This window comes from Cololabis saira, chromosome 5, assembly GCF_033807715.1.
Source record: "Cololabis saira isolate AMF1-May2022 chromosome 5, fColSai1.1, whole genome shotgun sequence".
NCBI lineage: Eukaryota > Metazoa > Chordata > Actinopteri > Beloniformes > Belonidae > Cololabis > Cololabis saira.
In genome coordinates this window covers 32,572,200-32,591,220 of record NC_084591.1, presented here as the reverse complement: position 1 = coordinate 32,591,220, position 19,021 = coordinate 32,572,200, and the positions used below count along the sequence as shown (strand labels likewise).

The 19,021-nt window shown below is 42.0% G+C and overlaps 1 protein-coding gene across 4 annotated transcripts in view; it reads right to left on the bottom strand.

Annotated features, from left to right (window-relative positions):
- The window catches only part of LOC133444097 (anoctamin-1-like), a 64,718-nt gene that overhangs the window by 26,657 nt on the left and 19,040 nt on the right, over positions 1 to 19,021 (bottom strand). For all 4 annotated transcript variants that reach the window (XR_009782703.1, XM_061721596.1, XM_061721597.1 and 1 more), the window contains exons 3-7: positions 17,239 to 17,337; positions 16,823 to 16,974; positions 8,685 to 8,739; positions 3,825 to 3,873; positions 794 to 849 (exon numbers count right to left, since the gene is read on the bottom strand). Coding sequence is in view for 3 of the 4 variants with exons in the window: in XM_061721596.1 (XP_061577580.1) it covers positions 794 to 849; positions 3,825 to 3,873; positions 8,685 to 8,739; positions 16,823 to 16,974; positions 17,239 to 17,337 (411 nt within the window). In the remaining variant the exon portion in view is untranslated. The remainder of the gene's footprint in view (positions 1 to 793; positions 850 to 3,824; positions 3,874 to 8,684; positions 8,740 to 16,822; positions 16,975 to 17,238; positions 17,338 to 19,021) is intronic.

Below are 19,021 nucleotides of genomic sequence, written 5' to 3'. Positions count from 1 at the left end.
GACTGTGTATTTTTATTAAAGTAGTTTATTTATTTTATCGGTAACAGAAAAAAAAAAGATTTTTGAGACAAAGTGCTGAGTGTGGCGGTCTGGTTGTTGGGCTGTGGTGTAAAAGCTCCACGGTTGGAATCAACCTCGGGCAGACTCCGCGTGTTTGAGCTTAAAAGTCATCCTTTGACAGCTGGGTTGTGCAGTGTACATGGTGAATACTTTGACAGTCTTTGGTTGTGAAGAGGCACGTAAAAAATGTAACGCTGGTGGATAAAAGACTTCCAACCGCAGTCACGCTTTAATTACAAACTGTATATTTGTTGGTACAAACTGTAAAAAAATTTTAAAGAAATTTGACTTTTGAATATCGTTTTCCTACAGTGGTACAAGCAAAAATGCAAAATCTGGGCCAAAATGTACTTATGTCTATACTCAACGCTTCACTTCTCGTGTGGATTTGACAACACAACACAAACCGAACTATGCTGAAAAATGATAGCGTGAAATCTGGTGTGTGCCGAGGTTCAGCACCGGACAGCTCCGACCCATTTTAGTCTCTGGTTACAAAGTTGTTGTTAGTCCATCTCAACCAATAACACCCAGCATGTTAAAAGTGGGGGGTCATTACTGTAAGTTGACAGATCATTCAAAGATCAAATCATTCAAAGATCAGACCGAACTGTCTAAAATCTTCACATGTTTGGACTTCAGGAAATCTACAGTGGGGGTACGATGCTACCTGCTCCTGTGTTGATTCAGACTGCAGCGGTTAATAATCATGTGTGACAGCCGTGGTACTTACATCATGAAGAGGGTATGCTGCGGTGTAAACTCCACTGCCCAGCAGACTGGTGATGCCTGTCAAAAACAACATGGATGAAGCTGTTTACAGTAGGGGCAAGGGAGAGAGGGATAACAGCAGAGAAAAACCTCTACAAAGTCCTCTATAATTTAACATTTCTCCCACACATCCAACCCATCAAGTTTAAAGTTAGATTTATGAGGTACGTAGGGTACTGTATGTGCAGCCCCTATGACGTCTCTGACATTTATACTTTATTATTTGTGTTGGTCTGAAATTAGACCACCAACCACTAGGTGGCAGTGTATGTTCTGTTTCTGCAGCACCGTGGCTCGAGGTGCTGAGAAGAACAAGATTTGGTATCAATCCGATACCAAGTAAATACAGAGCTAGTATCGCCAATACCAATAGTTTTGAATAATTAAAGTGGATACATCATTAAATTGACAAAACTGAATGAATTGTCATGACCTTTAATTATTTTTGGATTATAAATCTGTTTATGCCCAGGTTTCAATTTTGGGCAAAATTTACAGGTAAATAGAAAATATCTAATCATAATAAAAGTTTATTTTCATAAACAAAAGAACACTAACAATACATTAATCATGCCTAAATACGCGCATTAGTAACTTCTGATTGTTGTGATGTTAAACAGTTTATTCTCCTGTAAACGTCTGCAGGAAGCTCTGCAGATATTTCGGTGAATTTCAGCTGAAGTAACTGGTAGCCAAAGCTAACTTTGATTGACATATGGTATGGTGGGGCTGTTCCTGTTAGCTTCCTCAGCAACATGACTGCGCCACGTAAAAAGAAAGAGAGGCTTATAAACTCCTCTCATAAACCAATGGGTTACGTGACTTAAGGCAGATGTCAATTGCATGCGACAAATTGCTGGCATCACAGTTTTTATTGCCTACAGAAGGGATCTTAGGAATGCAGGGTTCCAGGCATCGTGTCAAAACATTGGGAATCACACTTTATGCAAATATGGATATCAAGCGCATGGTAGTTATCTAGTGAGTCAAAGCTGCCATCGCTCTCTGAGTCATTGCAATGGGAATGCTCTGGGCACACTACACGTAGAAAAAAACAAAAAACAAAAAGGGCCGCTGCACGTTAACATGAATCCCAAAACAGTATGAAGAAGCAAGAAGTTAATTGTTGCTGTTACAGGTTACAACAGTGCATTAAACTGCCACATTGACATTCTACAGTACTGATAGAAAATATTTTCATTCAGATGAGTTCTTGGACAAGCTGGTGGAATTTTCCATCCTGCTACCGGAACACCGGGTTCATCCGTCATTTGATGAAGGTAAATTGTAAAGTGTAATAACACCAGAACTGCTGAGGCAGCCTCAGAGACAGTTAGGGGTTTTACTAAGTGAATAACTTTGTCTAGACAAATTCTACAGGTCTGTCACCCCATGACTTCACCTAAAAATTTGCATTATATGTGCAATTTATATTTTCTGAAGTCTTGAACACATTAAAATAAAATACATTAATTGTGAGCACTTATTCCTTGGACCACCACCGTTCTTTGGTGGCACCATGGCGGTCCTCTAGACCGCAATCATTTACACAAGGTTGGTTCAGCTTCAGAGTCATTGTTAAATTAGAGATCGTCACATTCCATTTTCACAAGATGTTTCAATAGCTCAGCGTAATTCCCTCCTCTCATTTTATTGTTTTTTTCTTCCTTATATTACGCTGTATATCCTGATCTGGAGAGAGGAGGAGAGAGAAGAAGAGAGAAGGTTGCCATTCACTGATTGGATTTGGAATGCCAGCAAAGACATGCACAAAAAAACAAAAAATGGATAGACAAAAAGAGAAGACTCTCCAAGAGAGTTTGCAACTTTTTGCAAGATGTGAGTGAGGGGGAGTCTGATGGAGGAGAAGTTTCAGACTTCAGTGATGAGGACTGCACTGATGACAAATGTTTGAACTCTCTATGATGTCCACATGAAGTACAGAGGTTTTCTATTCAGACATACTTTTGTGAATACAAATTGATACATGAATAAAGAATTAAAACGCCTCTCAACAATGTAACCAGCAGCTGCTGAAGCAGAGGTGGCTGATGCCCACTCCAGTGCTGACATCACTACAATAAAAAGATCTTTAACTATTATCATCATTATAAAAACAGAAACAGAAAGTAGGCAAATGCTAAATAATAACAATACCATAAACCCAATAAATCTCAACAGAATCGAGAGAAACAGGTTTATCCATGAGCACACACAGACCGTCTTCTGTGTGCACGCGTTTTGCGGGTTTGCTATATATTTAGTTTGTTAAAAATATGTTTTGATCACTGTGATGGTGCCATGAACCTGTTTCATATATATTGAAACTTAATATTTTATACTTCACAGGACATCTGTAATACATTTCAAATGAAAAATTAAACAATGACTATATTACTTCAGTCCCCCCACACGCCCCCCGCCACCCAGACACACACAAACAAAATATAAAGGACAAGAAGTGTTCCCACAAATCTTTTCACTTCAAGAACTGATTTCTGTACCCTACCATTGAAAGTATATTTGGCAATCTGTGAGACGGCTATGGCCCTTGTATGGGCGGGGTAGAAAGCTGGCGGTTCTAGTGTTAAACAGGCATGTGAGGTTCGAAAATGAGCGCCTGTTGTGAATGAACCCGGTTTGCTCTGAAGAGGTGACCAAGGAGGAGGATCGATTCTACAGGTAATGCCAATAATTTGTAGGAAATATGAAGTCAACATTCAACAAACTGATTGGACGATAAAGAAGTGCACTCTAATTATAGATAAACATTAAGGTCATTAGTATCATAACTAACAGATGCTAAGGACCAATGGATGCTGGAGTGTCTGCAATTTTAAGTTTATTAAAGTAACTCTGAAACAGATACATGTTACACTTGTTAATTATGGGACATAAAAGGATTAATGTGTGATGGTTTTGTGTTGGTGGTTTTGGAGTCCAGAACAAGAAGGAAACAGTTTTTTACAGTGACAGAAGATGGTTGAACTCACCCATGCTGTACTTCGCTCTGCATTTAGTTCTTTTCAGGATCTCAAACACCTAAAGGGAACCAGAAACAGCCGTCATATGGAAAACAGAATTATGATTAATCATCATTGATTAACAGTAAAACTGATCAATCTGAAGAAGCAGCTGATAATGACTTTCAGGGTAAGACCTATTCATGTTAACAGCATCCATGCCGAACGCTGAGGACAACTCCAGGAAGGAGGAGGAGCAGTTTGTTAACAGGAGGAGTGAACTCTGAACACTGGGCTGATGATTTTGATCAGAAATACGACTTTATCTGCAACACTGTTGTGATGGTGGATGTCAACATAGTAGATCACACAAACCTACAAACCATCTTATGGGTGAGATGAGCAATAATGGTACTTTTAGACCTTGATCAATACAAATGCAATGAAGGCAGAGCATTCCTCTGCATCAGTTGTGTCCCTGCCCCTCCCCTTTCTGGCGTATCCAAGGATCTCTACCACGGGGGTCTCCAGTGGGGTCAGGTTAGGACGTGTCCTGGTGTCCACCACTTACTGACAGCTTGAGTATCAACCTATTTTTTCTTGGAACATCCTGTCAGTGGGACCAGTGCAGCAGTGGCTTGTTGCTGCCTCAGTAATTAGCGTCTGTTGGTGACACCACTGTTCACTAATGAACACCTCAACCTTAATGTTGAAAAGGTGCATTTTCTGGCTGTCAGATGTTACTATGGTCACGTATAGGAAATATACAACAAAAAACAGGGGGAACATAAAAGAAAACATAGCACTGATGCAGGCAGACATAACAACATGCATCCAAGCCCTAGTCTGATTTAAAGTCTATCTAAATAAATGTCTGATTTCCCTGAGTGTCAAAGGAGGACATCAGAACCAGAACTCTGGAATCCCAGGGGTCAGCGGAAATCATGATGTCACAAGAGACTTAGGGTGCTTTCACACCTGTGGCCCGTTTGTTTTGTTCCGTTTCAGGGGCTGAATCGATACAGTTGTTCCGTTTCTCGTTTGTCTGTACCGTTTCAAAGCTGATAACAAATTCCATGCACGAACCAGCTGCTCTCTGATTGGTCAAATGAACGCAGAAGGAGTTTCCTCTTCCGCACCCCGGGATAAACCATGGATGTGGGATAAACCGTTTTATAATAGATCCATGGGATAAACGCATCCATGGATAAACGACACGCCCCTTTCAGCGCAGCGCAGACTGCAGCCGTTGGCTTTGGCTGATTTATGGTTCCGCGTTACACCAACGTAGAGCCTACGGCGTAAAGTACGGCGTAGGCACTGCGTCGATTTAACGCGGAACCATAAATCAGGTTTATGCGCTGGCGCAGAGCGGAGCCCGGCAGCGGACGAGAGGCTCCTGCCGCAGCCGGGTTTGCGCTGCTGTTCAATTCGGGCAGGGTTTGAGCTGCGCAAACCCTGCCCGAATTGAACATTGTTTAATTTCATACAATGTTTAATTTGTGCCGTGCTGGGACGACATCTCGGCATGTCCAATAGGAGAGAAGGTGGTGGAGGCTGCGCCGACTCTTCTCCTTGCGCCGCGGCAGCACATACAGTACACAATGAATGGAGTTTTATCGGTTGCTGTCTCGATTATGTTCTCTCACTACAAATAAAAAAAATGAACCGTTTCAGGTCTCGATTGGAATCGGGCCGAGACCACCTCTCCTAGGTGATCTCGGATCGCTTGTTTTGTACCGTTTCACAGCGCGATTGCTGTGTTCACATGTACCAAAACGTTCCGATCTTGAGGGGGAAACGTTCCCTGTTCCGGTACAACTGCTTGAAACGGTACAGGTGTGAAAGCACCCTTAAAGTAAAGTTGTTTTTGTGGAACGCTGTTTACGGAAACTGAAACCTTTCAAAAAAATCTCACATTTTCTTTTCTTTTTTTTTTTAAAAGTGATACGTTGCTTAGCTACAACTTTCTCAAGATTTTTGACACAAAGAGGAGCTTAGAAATAGTCCTGTAAGCAGTCAAGGATCCAAACTAAGCTTTTTCAGTGGTGGTTCAATGACTGCATGTCAGGGTTTGACACTTCCCCCCAGTCTTTGAGTTTCTGTTTTGCCCCGCCTGTGTCCCATCTGCCCTGATTGTCTGCACCTGTGTCTCGTTGTGTCTCATTATCCCCTGTGAATATCTGGTCTTGTCATCCCCTTGCTCCTTGTGGTTCCGTACTGTGCTTCCCTCCATGTGCGCCATTTGCTCTAGTTTTTTTATCCCTGTTTGTGTGAGTTTTGATCCTGCTGAGCAGCGCTTTGTTTTTGGTTATTGCCTTTTTGTTAATAAATCCTTGTTTTTTGAGAACTCCTGCCTCCGGCCTCCCACTCTCTCTCCTGCATCTGGGTCCTCACCATACCAGCCTGACAGAAGGCCTGACACTGCATGTGCATTTGGTTTGCTTGATGGAGTTAGAGAACACACTGGGGTGTGTTACATATTTTGAATACAAGGGCCAATTAAGTTAAAATAAAATAAAAAATATAGCAGGAGGAAATGATTGGACACGTGGATTAATTTTGTCAAGCAGGATTGAGATGTAGTGAAGTTTTACTGTTTTAAACAAAGATGGCAAATGGTGAGGATGCAAACCACAAGCAAAGTGAGGGCCCTAAAGTAAAATATGGTTCCTGTACAGAACTGGGATGTGTTTGTTCATTAATTCTTTCCTTTTGTAGTTAGTGGTTTTGAGAGTTTCCCCCTCTTGGTGGCCATAGAGATAAACCAATATGTTTGATGTCTACTGAATTTGAGGTTTGTTTTTATTTTGGTAACAAAGAAGTATAAATTGTGATAGAAATGTGTTATTTCAGCTATTCTGTAATTCTTTCCCGTGATTAGTTCTTGTGGGTATGCTCAGTTCAGACCAGTATTGTGACTTTAGAGTTGGGTTCAGCTGTCTTACACAGCTGCAAGGATTGTTTGGGGAAATTGCACATTACTTTGTCCATCTGTTCTGTGAAAAATGCTGTAATAGCAACTCTTTGCGTCATTTCCTCATCAACCCTCAGATGTATGTTTTAACTGTTTGTGTGCAAATAGTAATTAACTAAAGCCAAGCCATATGTCAAGTCTTCGTTATTTTCCAGTTTTTATTATCAGTCTTACCCAGAATAGTCACCAATTGGTTAAAATGTATATACAAAAGCTATTAGATATTTTTTCCACATCAACAATGACGGAGAATGTTCGCTCTGACGTTCTTGACTTCGTCACAAAGAAATTAAGGAAGTCATTACAGTCAGACATAGAAGAAAACGTGGGGACAGTGGAGGGGAAACAACAGAATTAATTGTGTCTGAAAAGATTTTTATTATTTGATGCTGAGAAATATATATGAGCCACAGGTCTGAGTGTACGATCATCTGAACAACACCAGTTCAGAGCAGACTAGAAGTCTTCCTGGTGGAGCTGCTGAGCCACTAAGGGGAGGGACTAACAAAGAGGAACAAACCCTAGACAAGAATAAAGCTGGACTTTTGTCTGCTTGGTCCAAATGGAAGATTTTTAGTTCCAACCACTTCTGTGATATACAGCAGAGTGGAACAGTTGGTCCTTGAATGGTTCTTCTCATGATGAGGCAGAGAGGTGACACCATGGAGTACAGTCGCGGCCTTCAACCCTGGTCCTCAAGATCTACTGCTCAGCATGTTTTAAATATTTCCTTACATCAACACACCTGATTCTAATTAATGATCGTTATCACCTTGTTATCAAGTATCATTAACACGTGTGTTAATGACAGTAATTTGTGTCATGGTGTGCTGAAGCAGGGAAACATCTAGGACAGTAGATCTTGAGAGAGACCGCTGCTGTACAGTCATGTTTAACCAGCACCACAGCTGCAGTTTATTTATGTAGCACTTTGATCAACTCATATGTTTTAAATGTGCTTTATTTCTTAAAGGGGACCTATTATGGCATCTAATACCTATTTTAAACAGGGCTTGAATGTCTTAAAAACAAGCTTTTGATTTTTTTTTGCTAAATAAATTAGAAATTTAGCCTCTGAGCCATGTCTTTATCTTCCCATTCTCTAACCTAATTATCTATGCAGGATTCTGAGTGGGCGGGGCTATGATAATGAGGCTCTGTGCTGATTGGCTGCCTGAATGACACGATACACCGCAACGAAAAAATGGCGGAAACTCCGGCTGGCGGAGTTAGTTGTGGGCGTGGTTTCACGCATCGGAGGCCAACCGATGTAAATCGCATTTTTGTTACGTAACGAAAGGAAGCAGAATCTGAACGGCTCGTAGATCCACATCACACTGGACGGCTCATCCGGGCGGCTGTACAGACACTGCAGAATGTGGTTGCTTTCCTCCTTCTCTGAGTTGGCAGGCTGAGGGGAGACCACTTTATATATGTTAAAGCAAGAAAAAACATGTTTTTCATAATAGTTCCCCTTTAAGATTGGACTGGGTTTGCATGTCAGCACGACAGGGTCCAAAAACAAAATGGAATGTGAAAAGTTCTCAACTAAAATAAATGCAGCCAATCAGAACCCAACACATGTGGAACTTCTCCAAGACTGCAGGAAGTAAACCCTCCTGGTGGCGGGGGAGCATGCAGAGACGTCATCAAAGAACTATGAAAATGAAGCATATTTTGTTTCATACAACATGAACCTATAGGTCCTGTGCTCATATCTACCTTGTAAAACATGACTGAAGTCACAATCTACACTAAGATGTTCCTTCAACTACCACATCCAAGGAAACAGGACTACTCATAAAACTTTGGGTTCACTTACTTTATCTTTCCACTTTACAACACACAGATCACATGCCAGAAAAGTGTGTTGTTGGAAAACATATGAGAAGCAGAAGTTTTGTTGGACTTACGATGGAACTCCTGGTTTTGCTGTCAAAGAAGTTATCTCTGTCTGAGAGGTCAAACCTGTCGACACAAACACAAACCATGTACATTTATTACAGCTGATGCTGAATCAACACAAAACTGTAAGTTTTAACACATTCCTTCAGCACTGTCACATTTGTGTCAAGCTCATATTTGAGACTGCTGTGAAAATTTTTGGAAACTTTGGAAACAGAACATTTCAGCAAAATAACGATTTGAATAAAAATATGCTGTAAATCCTTTGTTTATCAAAGTCTCCAGTAATTTTATAAGATTATTCACGACATGTCCAGGACATTTAGCATGCTGGTTTTTAGAGGTTTTTCAAGCCGAATGTTTCAACGAACCTTTGGTACATTTAGTCATTCCTTTGTCATTGAGGATATTGATGATTGTAAATTGACTATAGGAGTGAGTGTAGTTTTCAGTCTACATGTGGAGCTGCGGTGGACTGGTGTCCTGTCTGGGGAAACTGATTTTGCTCAAAGACAGCTGGGACAGCAGACCCCCATGACCCTGAAAAGTCATAATGGATGGATGGATGGATGGATGGATGGATGGATGGATGGATGGATGGATGGATGGATGGATGGATGGATGGATGGATGATGGATGGATGGATGGATGGATGGATGGATGGATGGATGGATGGATGGATGGATGGATGGATGGATGGATGGATGGATGGATGGATGGATGGATGGATGGATGGATGGATGGATGGATGGATGGGTTTTGGTTTTGTTTCTATCGGTGATGTCTTCATGATGCTCTAGTGGCCCATGTGGAACAGTTGCTGAGCTGTGGGTGTTTGTACAAGGACATATCTCAGGAATGGTGATGGATCTGAATGATTAACACCTCTGTGGAATCTTCACAGCCAATAAAATCAACAGCCAGTTCACAAATTATTCATGTCTTTATCTGGATTTACACACCCATACTGCGAATGTTTCTGATTTGTCAGATACTTGTTATAATTCGTGGATCTAGTGGAGTTTTACACTGGAATCTTGTACCTGCTGGGGGAATAGGTGATGTGGTGGTTATGTTTTCTGTGGGGTTTTTGGTCCCTGGCTGCTGGTTGTTGTGCTTTCTTTTTCAGGTCTGTGGAAGTCTGTAAGCATCACACGTGCTGGTCGTTGGTAATGAGGCACGGTTAAAAGCCTGCACCATCCTGGAGTCCGATGTCAGATTATTACCTCTTTTGGAAGGAACACAGAAACCTGCTTGGTTGCCTTCTTGGTGGCTCCTGCCCACTCAGCCTTCACCTTACCCAGCTCAGCAGCCCACCTTGGAGCCCTGCTCCTGCTGCCCCCCCCCCCCCCCCGGACTCTCCTCTCTGCCCTTCCACCTGGACCCCTGATACACCCTCCACTTCCTGCTGTCTCCACTCCCCCTCTACCTCAATAAATCCCTTTACTCCTTCATCCCACAGTCTTGTGTTTGCCTTTGCGTCCAGCCATCACCAAAGCCGTAACAGATGAGATATTGGATGTAGAAAGTGGAGATTTTTTGTGGCATCTTTGACTTGGAGCTCACTGAGGCTTTTTCTCGGAGTGGTCATCTCTACACCATCACCATCTGAGCCTTAGCTACATGTAGTTTGTACATGTAGCAGCTGCCCGCCCTTTTTCTGTGACATTCTCATCTTTTTGTGATGCGCTGTCTTGGCTGCTTGGTGTTGGAATGTGTTTAGTTTAGGTGGAATTAGCCTTTACAGATTTAAAGCTACGCTTTTACTGTCTGATTGCAGTTCTGCAAGTGGCTGTTGTATAAGGTTTTTGTGTGTTTAAAAGTGGGTTTAATGGCTTCTCTGTCACTTGTAGCTGGTAGAGGAAGCAGGTCGTTGGGTAGTTAGACTGGTAGCTAGGAGCAGGTTAGAGATCTCATATTTCCGGATTATCCCAACACAGCTCAACCCGCAAGTTTACTGGTGGTTCCTGGATATTCCAGCCTTCAGATATCAGGCTCCTGGTTCTGCCTCACCCAGCTCCTAGTTAGTGTCTAGGATGCAGATAAACTCTCTGCCTTCTGGATTGTGATTAAAATTTTATTTTTTATAAAGCTTATAGAATGATGCTGAAATGGAAAGTCCAGATGATTAAGACTCCATCTCATGTTGCCATATCCAGTCTTGTCAACCATTCCACCAGGATCCTGTTTCACAGTCCACTGTTTCATCCTGACTCAGTCCACTGCACCACCTGAAGACCCTTCTGTGCCGCTCTTACTGACCTCTGGACTCACTTCCCGTTTGTCCTGATAAAAATAGGTGTAATCTCCACACTTTTCAAGTTTGTTTTTACATTTGTAACTACAAATCATAATTGCCAGCGGGACACAGTACCCATGTGAATGGTATTGTACTCATTCTTGAGGCGGTCGTTCTAATTTATCTGGAGGTAGTTTATCAATGAATGCTGTGATGAAATTAGTTTTATGTGGTACATTCGACACATATTTACTACTTACCCACCACGGTCTCGTTTAGGGACCGTCAAACTACCAACTGCTGAAAGATTTTTCTTTTCAACAGCCTCCAAACCATCTGACCAAGTCACCCTAAACCCAAGCCGAATATCTGTGCTAAAGGAGACAAATAAAACACATTTATTGTATTGTATTTGAGGACTCTTTTCAATTTTTAAAGAACATATTTTTTTATATGCGGAAACAGTGTTTGTTATTTTATTATATTTTCCTAGTTTTTCCAATAGCTTTATAACCATGTGACCTAGATCTTTCATATGTTTCCCAAATTGTTGGACTGAAATAGAAATATAAGACACAGCTCTTTATTTTGCATTCAAACACTTTTTTATATTTTGTATTTTGTATTTTTACATTGAAATAAATGCTGGCATTGATTTTCTTTTTTTTTTAATATTCTGTCTGATTTTTGTCCTGGTAAATAGAAACAAAGATGAGACGGCAACAGAAACTCAGATCTGCAGTAAAAAGGTGATTTTGAGTCATTCACAGTAATAGTAAGACGTTTACAGAACGTTTACAGAAGAACTGAAGATGAAAATATAAAGCTGAATTAAAGAAAAAGCAGGCCTACACTAACAATGCTTAAACGTGGTTTTTTCGATCCTGGTTCCTGTCAACATTGATGCTTGTGTTTTCTTTAATGTCAGAAGACAGAAGAGGAGGAGCTAGATCAAAATTGAAGACAAGAAGAAGCACAAAAGTTATTTGAACCCTTTCCTGCTCAAAGTTATAAACACATAAGAAAACAGTGGACCAGACTCATTATTTCAACAATAATCCCACACGAAATACAAATAAATGGTGAAGATTCCTAGTTTGATACCATTATTCTCTCAAGTCTTGGTTGATTGTCCCTCCATGTAATAATACAGACGTAGGACGATTTCTCATAAACATTTTACAACCATGTTCTCTGGCAGCTTTATTAAAATGTCCTTGGGTCCTAATATCCTTCATATCCCTGGTATCGGTTGGGTTGCTCCTGTTTTTCTTCTTCTTCTCTCTTTCTATAGGTAGTATGGGGGGGCAAGAGATGGATCTGCCTGTAGCCCTGGGCCTGTGGGTTCTGGCCCAGGGCCAGGTGTCCTGTTATTGGGGGTCTGGCCTGAGAGTGGTGGCCCAGGTGAGGCAGGTGCCTCTTGGACTGGCCTCCCCGCCCTGGTGTGGGCTCCACCAGCGGTTGCATGCTCGTGGGGGATACTATTATTTTTGTAGTACTACAACTTATGATACCAGCAATAAGGATACTATGATTGTTAATGTCATCATTGTCCTTATGGTTGTTGTAAATGTCTTTATTGTCACTATTATTATTATTATTATTATTATTATTATTATTATTATTATTATTATTATTATTATTATTATGTGCAAGTGTGTTTTTACAGGCAGGTGTAGCGCCCTCACTCTGTTTATTTTTATGTTACCTAGAAATATTTATTAATTTTATCTCCCCACCCCCTGAACCTGGACACAGACATTCAAAAATACCTGAATGCAACACACACACACACACACACACACACACACACACACACACACACACACACACACACACACACACACACACACACACACACACACACACACACACACACACAGTTTTGTATATCCTTTGCGTTTGTCTTATGTTAGCATGTCTGCCCTTTTCACTACAACACAATCTCACAAACACTACAGTCATCACCACACTACACACACACCGCACCTTCAAATATTAATTAAATATGTTGGATCAGACTGTCAAAGAGGCATGGTGAAGGACACACCCTTATGAACACATCTGCTGCAAGATTAAAATGAATGTAATATATCAACAGTCTATGTATTTGCAGGAATCCTATTTCTTCAAGTATTTCTATTCTTTCGAATTTCCCGCAGCGGTAAAAAAGTATTTGTCTCCATCTCATGGACTGAGTTCATAATGAGTTCAAAAAAAGTTTCCCAGATTCGTTAAGAAGCTCTTAAGCGCTAAGAGCTTCTTGCGAGCAGTCTTAAGAGCGCTGTGAAAGAAGGACGTGTTTCCCAGAGTTGTTCTTAGCTTAAGAACATCTTTCACCAAGAAGGAAATGTAAGATCACCCTGACCCACTCTTAACACTATTTTTCGCGACCACTGCAGCTAAAGTTATATATGACATTCAAAGGATTACTGAAACCATGCATAATGATGAATGTGCGATCATAGCTGTAGAACACTGACACAAAAAAAATAGCATAAGAAGAAAAATAACGATATAAAAATGAGAAAAAGAAGAATTGCCCATGTGTTCCTGTAGCTACATAAATAAAATGTATCATCATTACTGTCACTCATTACATTTTCACACACATTCGGCATTTGCATACGAGTTTACGGTAGCTATAAAAACATCAACAACCCTGTGGTACTTCGCAGATATCGGCGAAACTGACAGGTGTAATCGAACTCGGCTGGAACCTCATCAAGAGACGTTCCAGCTGCTAGTCTATATACTGTATGTGGCGTTGCTTAAGTCCACGCATGTGAGACACATTGGCTGCAATACAGCATATTCTCACTGCTAACTAACAGTTTTGCTGTGCGCGAAGCCAGATGGTTTACATAAATGCCTATGTGTGTCAGCACTTCTCCCCACTTAACGTGCTGTCGGACCGGGCTGTCCAGTCGAAGTACAGGCTTCCTCGTGTGGAGATCCAACGCCACTACACGAGGCGAGTGACACTACACTTGCCTCATGTAGTGTCACCATACATTCAGAGGGCAGAGGTGCACCTCCTGGCTGCACTTTGTTTTTACGCGCCTCCTGTTACGAGCCTCCTGGAGGTGGTGGGGAACGGCACTGGCCTCAGCAGGGGACTGGTTTTATGCAGTGTGGCAGCCGTGATACCGATCCTTCTGCTCCATGCCCGGACACACATCAGAATGCCCACCACACCGTGGATCATGTCATAGCTGGGATCCGCCGGGTTATTGGTGTCGTGGATGGCACACTGATCCCAATCCACAATCCCTCCCTGGTGGATCCGTGCTGGATTGGGAGGAAACATTACGCTGCCATCAACACAGACATAGTTGCCAGGTGCCCAGGAGGCACAAACGACAGCTTCTTCTGGGCCAACTCAGCTGGGCGGCAGACGGCTGGCAGAGCGGACTTCGGCAGGAGCATCTTCCTCGGGGACAGTGGCTACCCTCTCTGGAGTTACCTTGTGACACCGATAACCAACACCACAAGAGGAGAAATTCAATGAGGCCCACGCACGAACGTGCCTAATTGCACCTTTGCGTGGGGACCATAGGGCGTTGTATGTGATTTATGCGCTGATAAAGTGGTGAGTGATCGATTTGCCTGACATTGATTGATGTAGTTTCAGCACCACAGCGGTAGACAGCTCCCACTAAGAGCTTATTAAGAAGCTTCTTTGGTAGGATCTTAAGAAGGCAGTTAAGAACGTTTTAAAGTTAGAGGATTGTGCTGGAGCTAACTTTCAGTAATCGCTTACTTGCAGCCCTGAATATTTTCAGCAGGTATTGGTCCTTTTAACTGAGGTTTTTAGGAATGTTGCCCAGAAACATGGAAACAAATTAAAATCTGACCAAGGTTTCCAGAAAACTCTCAAATTATGGCAGGACCAAAAATACATGAAAAAGGTCTGCAGAGACCACCCCACAGTCCATTATTCTTGATTTCTGATGTAGGGTAAAAAAATAAATAAATAAATAAATCGCATAAAATGTAACCAACAGAAATCTGTCCAAACTAAAGAGTTTGTAGCTGAGGATATTATCAAGGATTTTTAGATTTTTGGAATTACAGTCATCCATAAATATTTGTATGAGCAGATCATTTTTAATATACTTTCACTCAAAAATATTGGATTAAAGAAGGGGCCACAACGTTGTGCATATTTTTTGCAAGAAAAATGGTAGTATCAAACATAAACTGGGAAGTGAAATGGAAGAAGCATTAAGTCAAATGACCAGTCGGTATATGAAGTCATTTTGAAGCCTTTTCATTCCTCTTCTTAGTACCGGCCGCAGGCATGTTGCCCGGAAAGCTGACGGGAACACAGCCACCATGTCAACCTGTGGCTACCAGGTTTTTTTGGTACTTCTCCCCACTGAATCAGAGCTTTTATTGCAGTCATACTGTATACTGCATTTGGATCATTCAGCAGTTATGTAACATGGATGAGTGATAGAAGGAGCGGTGGGGTGGGAGTGGTTATAATATTAGTATATTGCATGAGTTATAAGTGTTGGAATGTAGTTGTACTGTAGCTAATACTCACCGGACATGTCATTGCTCATTGTTCCCTATGTGAAATGGAAAACTAATTTCCTCATTTTGGGATTACCTTACACAGTTTGCACAAAATCTACTTTCTGCAGGAGACCCCGGGGGTTACAGGTGTGTCTACAGTTGTTACAGGTGTGCTTATATGTGTGATGGGGTGCTTACAAGTACTATGGGTGTGTTTACAGGTGTTCTTACAGTACATGTGTGCTTACAGGTGTTACTGGTGTTTTTACAGGTGTTCTTACAGGTGTGCTTCTTGGCCCTATGAGGATGCTTAAAGGTGTAACAGTGTTCTTACAGGTATTATGGGTGTTTTACTGTGGTTACAGGTGTGCTTACAGCTGTTACAGGTATGCTTACATGTGTTGCATGCGTGCTTACTCTTACAGGTCTGTTTACCTGTGTGTTTACAGATCTTAAGAGCATGCTCACAGCTGTTATAAGTGTTCTTACAGTTGTTAAAAGTGTGTTTAAATGTGTTACAATTTTACCATAACTCAATTGTCTTCAGGTTTGTTTGCGCATTGATTTAAAGTTATTTTATTTGTTTTTAAATGTCTTTGTGGTCTCGTTCCAAAGTATCTGCCTGACCTACCTCAGCCGTACACTCCTTCACTCTCCCTCAGGTCGGCAAATCATTTGTTAGTCATCTTCTAGACTGAGAAAGCTAAGAGGTGACTGTGCTCAGCCGCCGGCTCAAAACAAATCTACCTTCACACATCAGGCAGACGGACTCACTTTCCGTTTAAAACCCCCCCTAAAACATACCCATTCACTTTGGCTTTTTAACTTAGTTTGATCTTGGTTTTAGTGGATTTCTCTGAATCCATGTTTGTGCTCAGCACTGGTCAACTGGCGGTGTTTTTACTGCTTTAGAAATAAAGTTACAGGTGTACTTAAAAGGTGTTGCATGTATGTTTACAGGTGTGCTAACAGGTGTAACAGGTTTTAATGGCATGCCTACAGGTGCTACAAGTGTTATTGCCAGGGGTGCACACAAGCCGGTACTCGAGGGCCAGTCTACTGCACGTTTTAGATGTTTCCCTGCCTCAACACAACCCTGATAGACAAGGCTGTGTCTCCAACAGAGTTGTGTAAACCTTGATGAGATGTTGATGACGACCAGCGATTAGAATCAGGTGTGTTGAAGACAGAGAAACATCTAAAACATGCAGTAGACTAGCCCTCGAGTCCCGGCTTGTGTGCACCCCTGGTTATTGCAGTTGTTATGAGCATCCTTACAGATGTTACAGGTGTGCTTACCGGTCTTATGAGCATGCTAACGGGTGTTACAGGTGTGCTTACCGGTCTTATGAGCATGCTAACGGGTGTTACAGGTGTGCTTACAGGTGTTGTTTCTCCCTGGAGAAGGTGTGCGACAAGTGTTTGATGTTCTTTGGGTGATGGTCCTCAACATGCGGGTAGAGGGGCTCCAGAACTTTATCAACCAGAGAACTGATCTTCTTGACAACCCCGCTGGACTGCTTCATTTCATACACCTGGAAATACAGATAACTAAACTCAGGATTAAAGACATAGAAATCCAAATAACTCAAGTCAAACTTATCTAGATACATCTGGAAGTTCAGATACCTCAAGTCTGGCTAGTGCACATGGAAATCCGGGCTGTTTGTATACAGGGGATTTCATTAAAATCACAATAACTTAAATGAACAAAGGACAAGCCTTTAAGCCAAAAGTGTGCCCCATATTTACAAAAGTTAAAGAAGGTGGTGAATCCCAAGGTCAAGGACTTGCAGTACCTTCTTGGTGGGCATCTTCAGCTTCATCAGCTCAGCTTCACGGCAGAGAACATTCCAGGGAGCATGAATCTTCACAAAGCCCACTCCTGGAATCTTGGCCTTAAAAACAATGTGCAAACTAAGCTCAGACTTCATCATGATGCTGAATAGAAAATTATCCCTCAATATTTATAAAAATGTGTCTCTAATCTCTTGTCTGGGTTGGTGAACATTAACTCAAATGTAAACGACTAGCTGCATTTTCACTGCTAGTCTGGATGGGCAGATCTGGATAAAACCCTGTATCAGTTTTTTGTTTGTTTTCTTGATGTTTTTTTAAGTTGTTTTTATAATCTTTTAAATGCAACCTCAAGGGTCACAGTGTTTTTTGGAGGCCGGATACATCCAGAGGGTTGTGTCAGGAAGAGCATCTAAAATAAAACCAATGCCAAATTAAACATGTGAATCCCACATGGACCCATACTGGACCTGTTGGGGCTTGACTTAACAATCAGGGGCACTGTGGACCTACGTGATGGACCTACATGATGGATATTGGACTACTGTTGGTGGAAGAAGGAGAGGAGGAAGGCAAGAAGAAGCAGCTGGCGTACCCTAAAAAGGATTATATTTTCTGAAGAAAAATGAATGTGACAAATGTTTGTCAGCCCTTTATTGACCTTCATTCCCATCAATTCCCAGCTATTCAATCACCCGTTCCTCTACTAGAGGTGAAACACATCCCACAAGAAAATAGAGATGTGTACACTCAAACCCATAAAATAAGTAAAATTATTTAAACTGGAATTTTCAATTCAATTCAATTAACTTTATTTATGTCCGAAGGGCCATTAATTCCAGTACAGCCCGTTCAAGCGAACAAATAAACAAACAGACAACATAAGACCTGGGTAGACAGGTGCCTGAGGACGCAGTCAGTGTGTGTGTGTGTGTGTGTGTGTGTGTGTGTGTGTGTGTGTGTGTGTGTGTGTGTGAACTATGGCCCAGATCATCAGCCATTGTCCTTGACAGCGATGTGTTTTCAGCCGGCTCGGTAGAGTTCTGATTCACTTCCATAGGGTCCATTGTGAAAGGGGAGGGCTAGTGGGGGCAGAGCATCTTATCAGCAGAATATCCAGGGGGAGATTTGAGCTAGCTTGCCTTCAGGGCCGGCAGCCGGGGGCCAGATTCAGATAACAACATTTGTTTTGGGTCAGGCCGACTCCAGTAATTTTCCGTTTGCCTTATATGTCCCTGGTTCATCTCAATGGCGACTTCAAACAGTCAAAATAGTGGTCAATTTCCGCCTGTTGATAGCACGACATCCATCAGACACGCCAGGCAGCCTTGAAATGGGCAGAATAGCTGCAGACGTTTTTAGAATTTGTCGATATGCCAGGTAATGGCCAGCTCCAAAAAGCAGAAATCCTGTTATCAGGAATCCAATTATGTAGACATCTTCAACATCCTTGACTGACTGAGTCTATCGTGTATCCAGCTGCAGACGTCCCATTGGGGGAAGAGGGCTCCCCTCTGCCTAGTCTTCTCGTCAAGGAATTTGGTCAGTTGCCTGGAGAGACCAGCTAACCAGACCCATGGTTTGAGAATTCGGAAAATATGCAGAGAGAGGCCCCAAAACAGATTAACAAGACAGAACAAGACAGAGAGCAAAAGCCGGGCAGTTATGGGAGGGAGCGGGAGAAGTAAAAGGGTCCGCCTTCACCGAGAGCCAAGAAGACCCTAACCACTAACCTCTAGCCCTAAACCTTGACGCGTCTGTTAACTGGTTCCCATCAAAAATGTG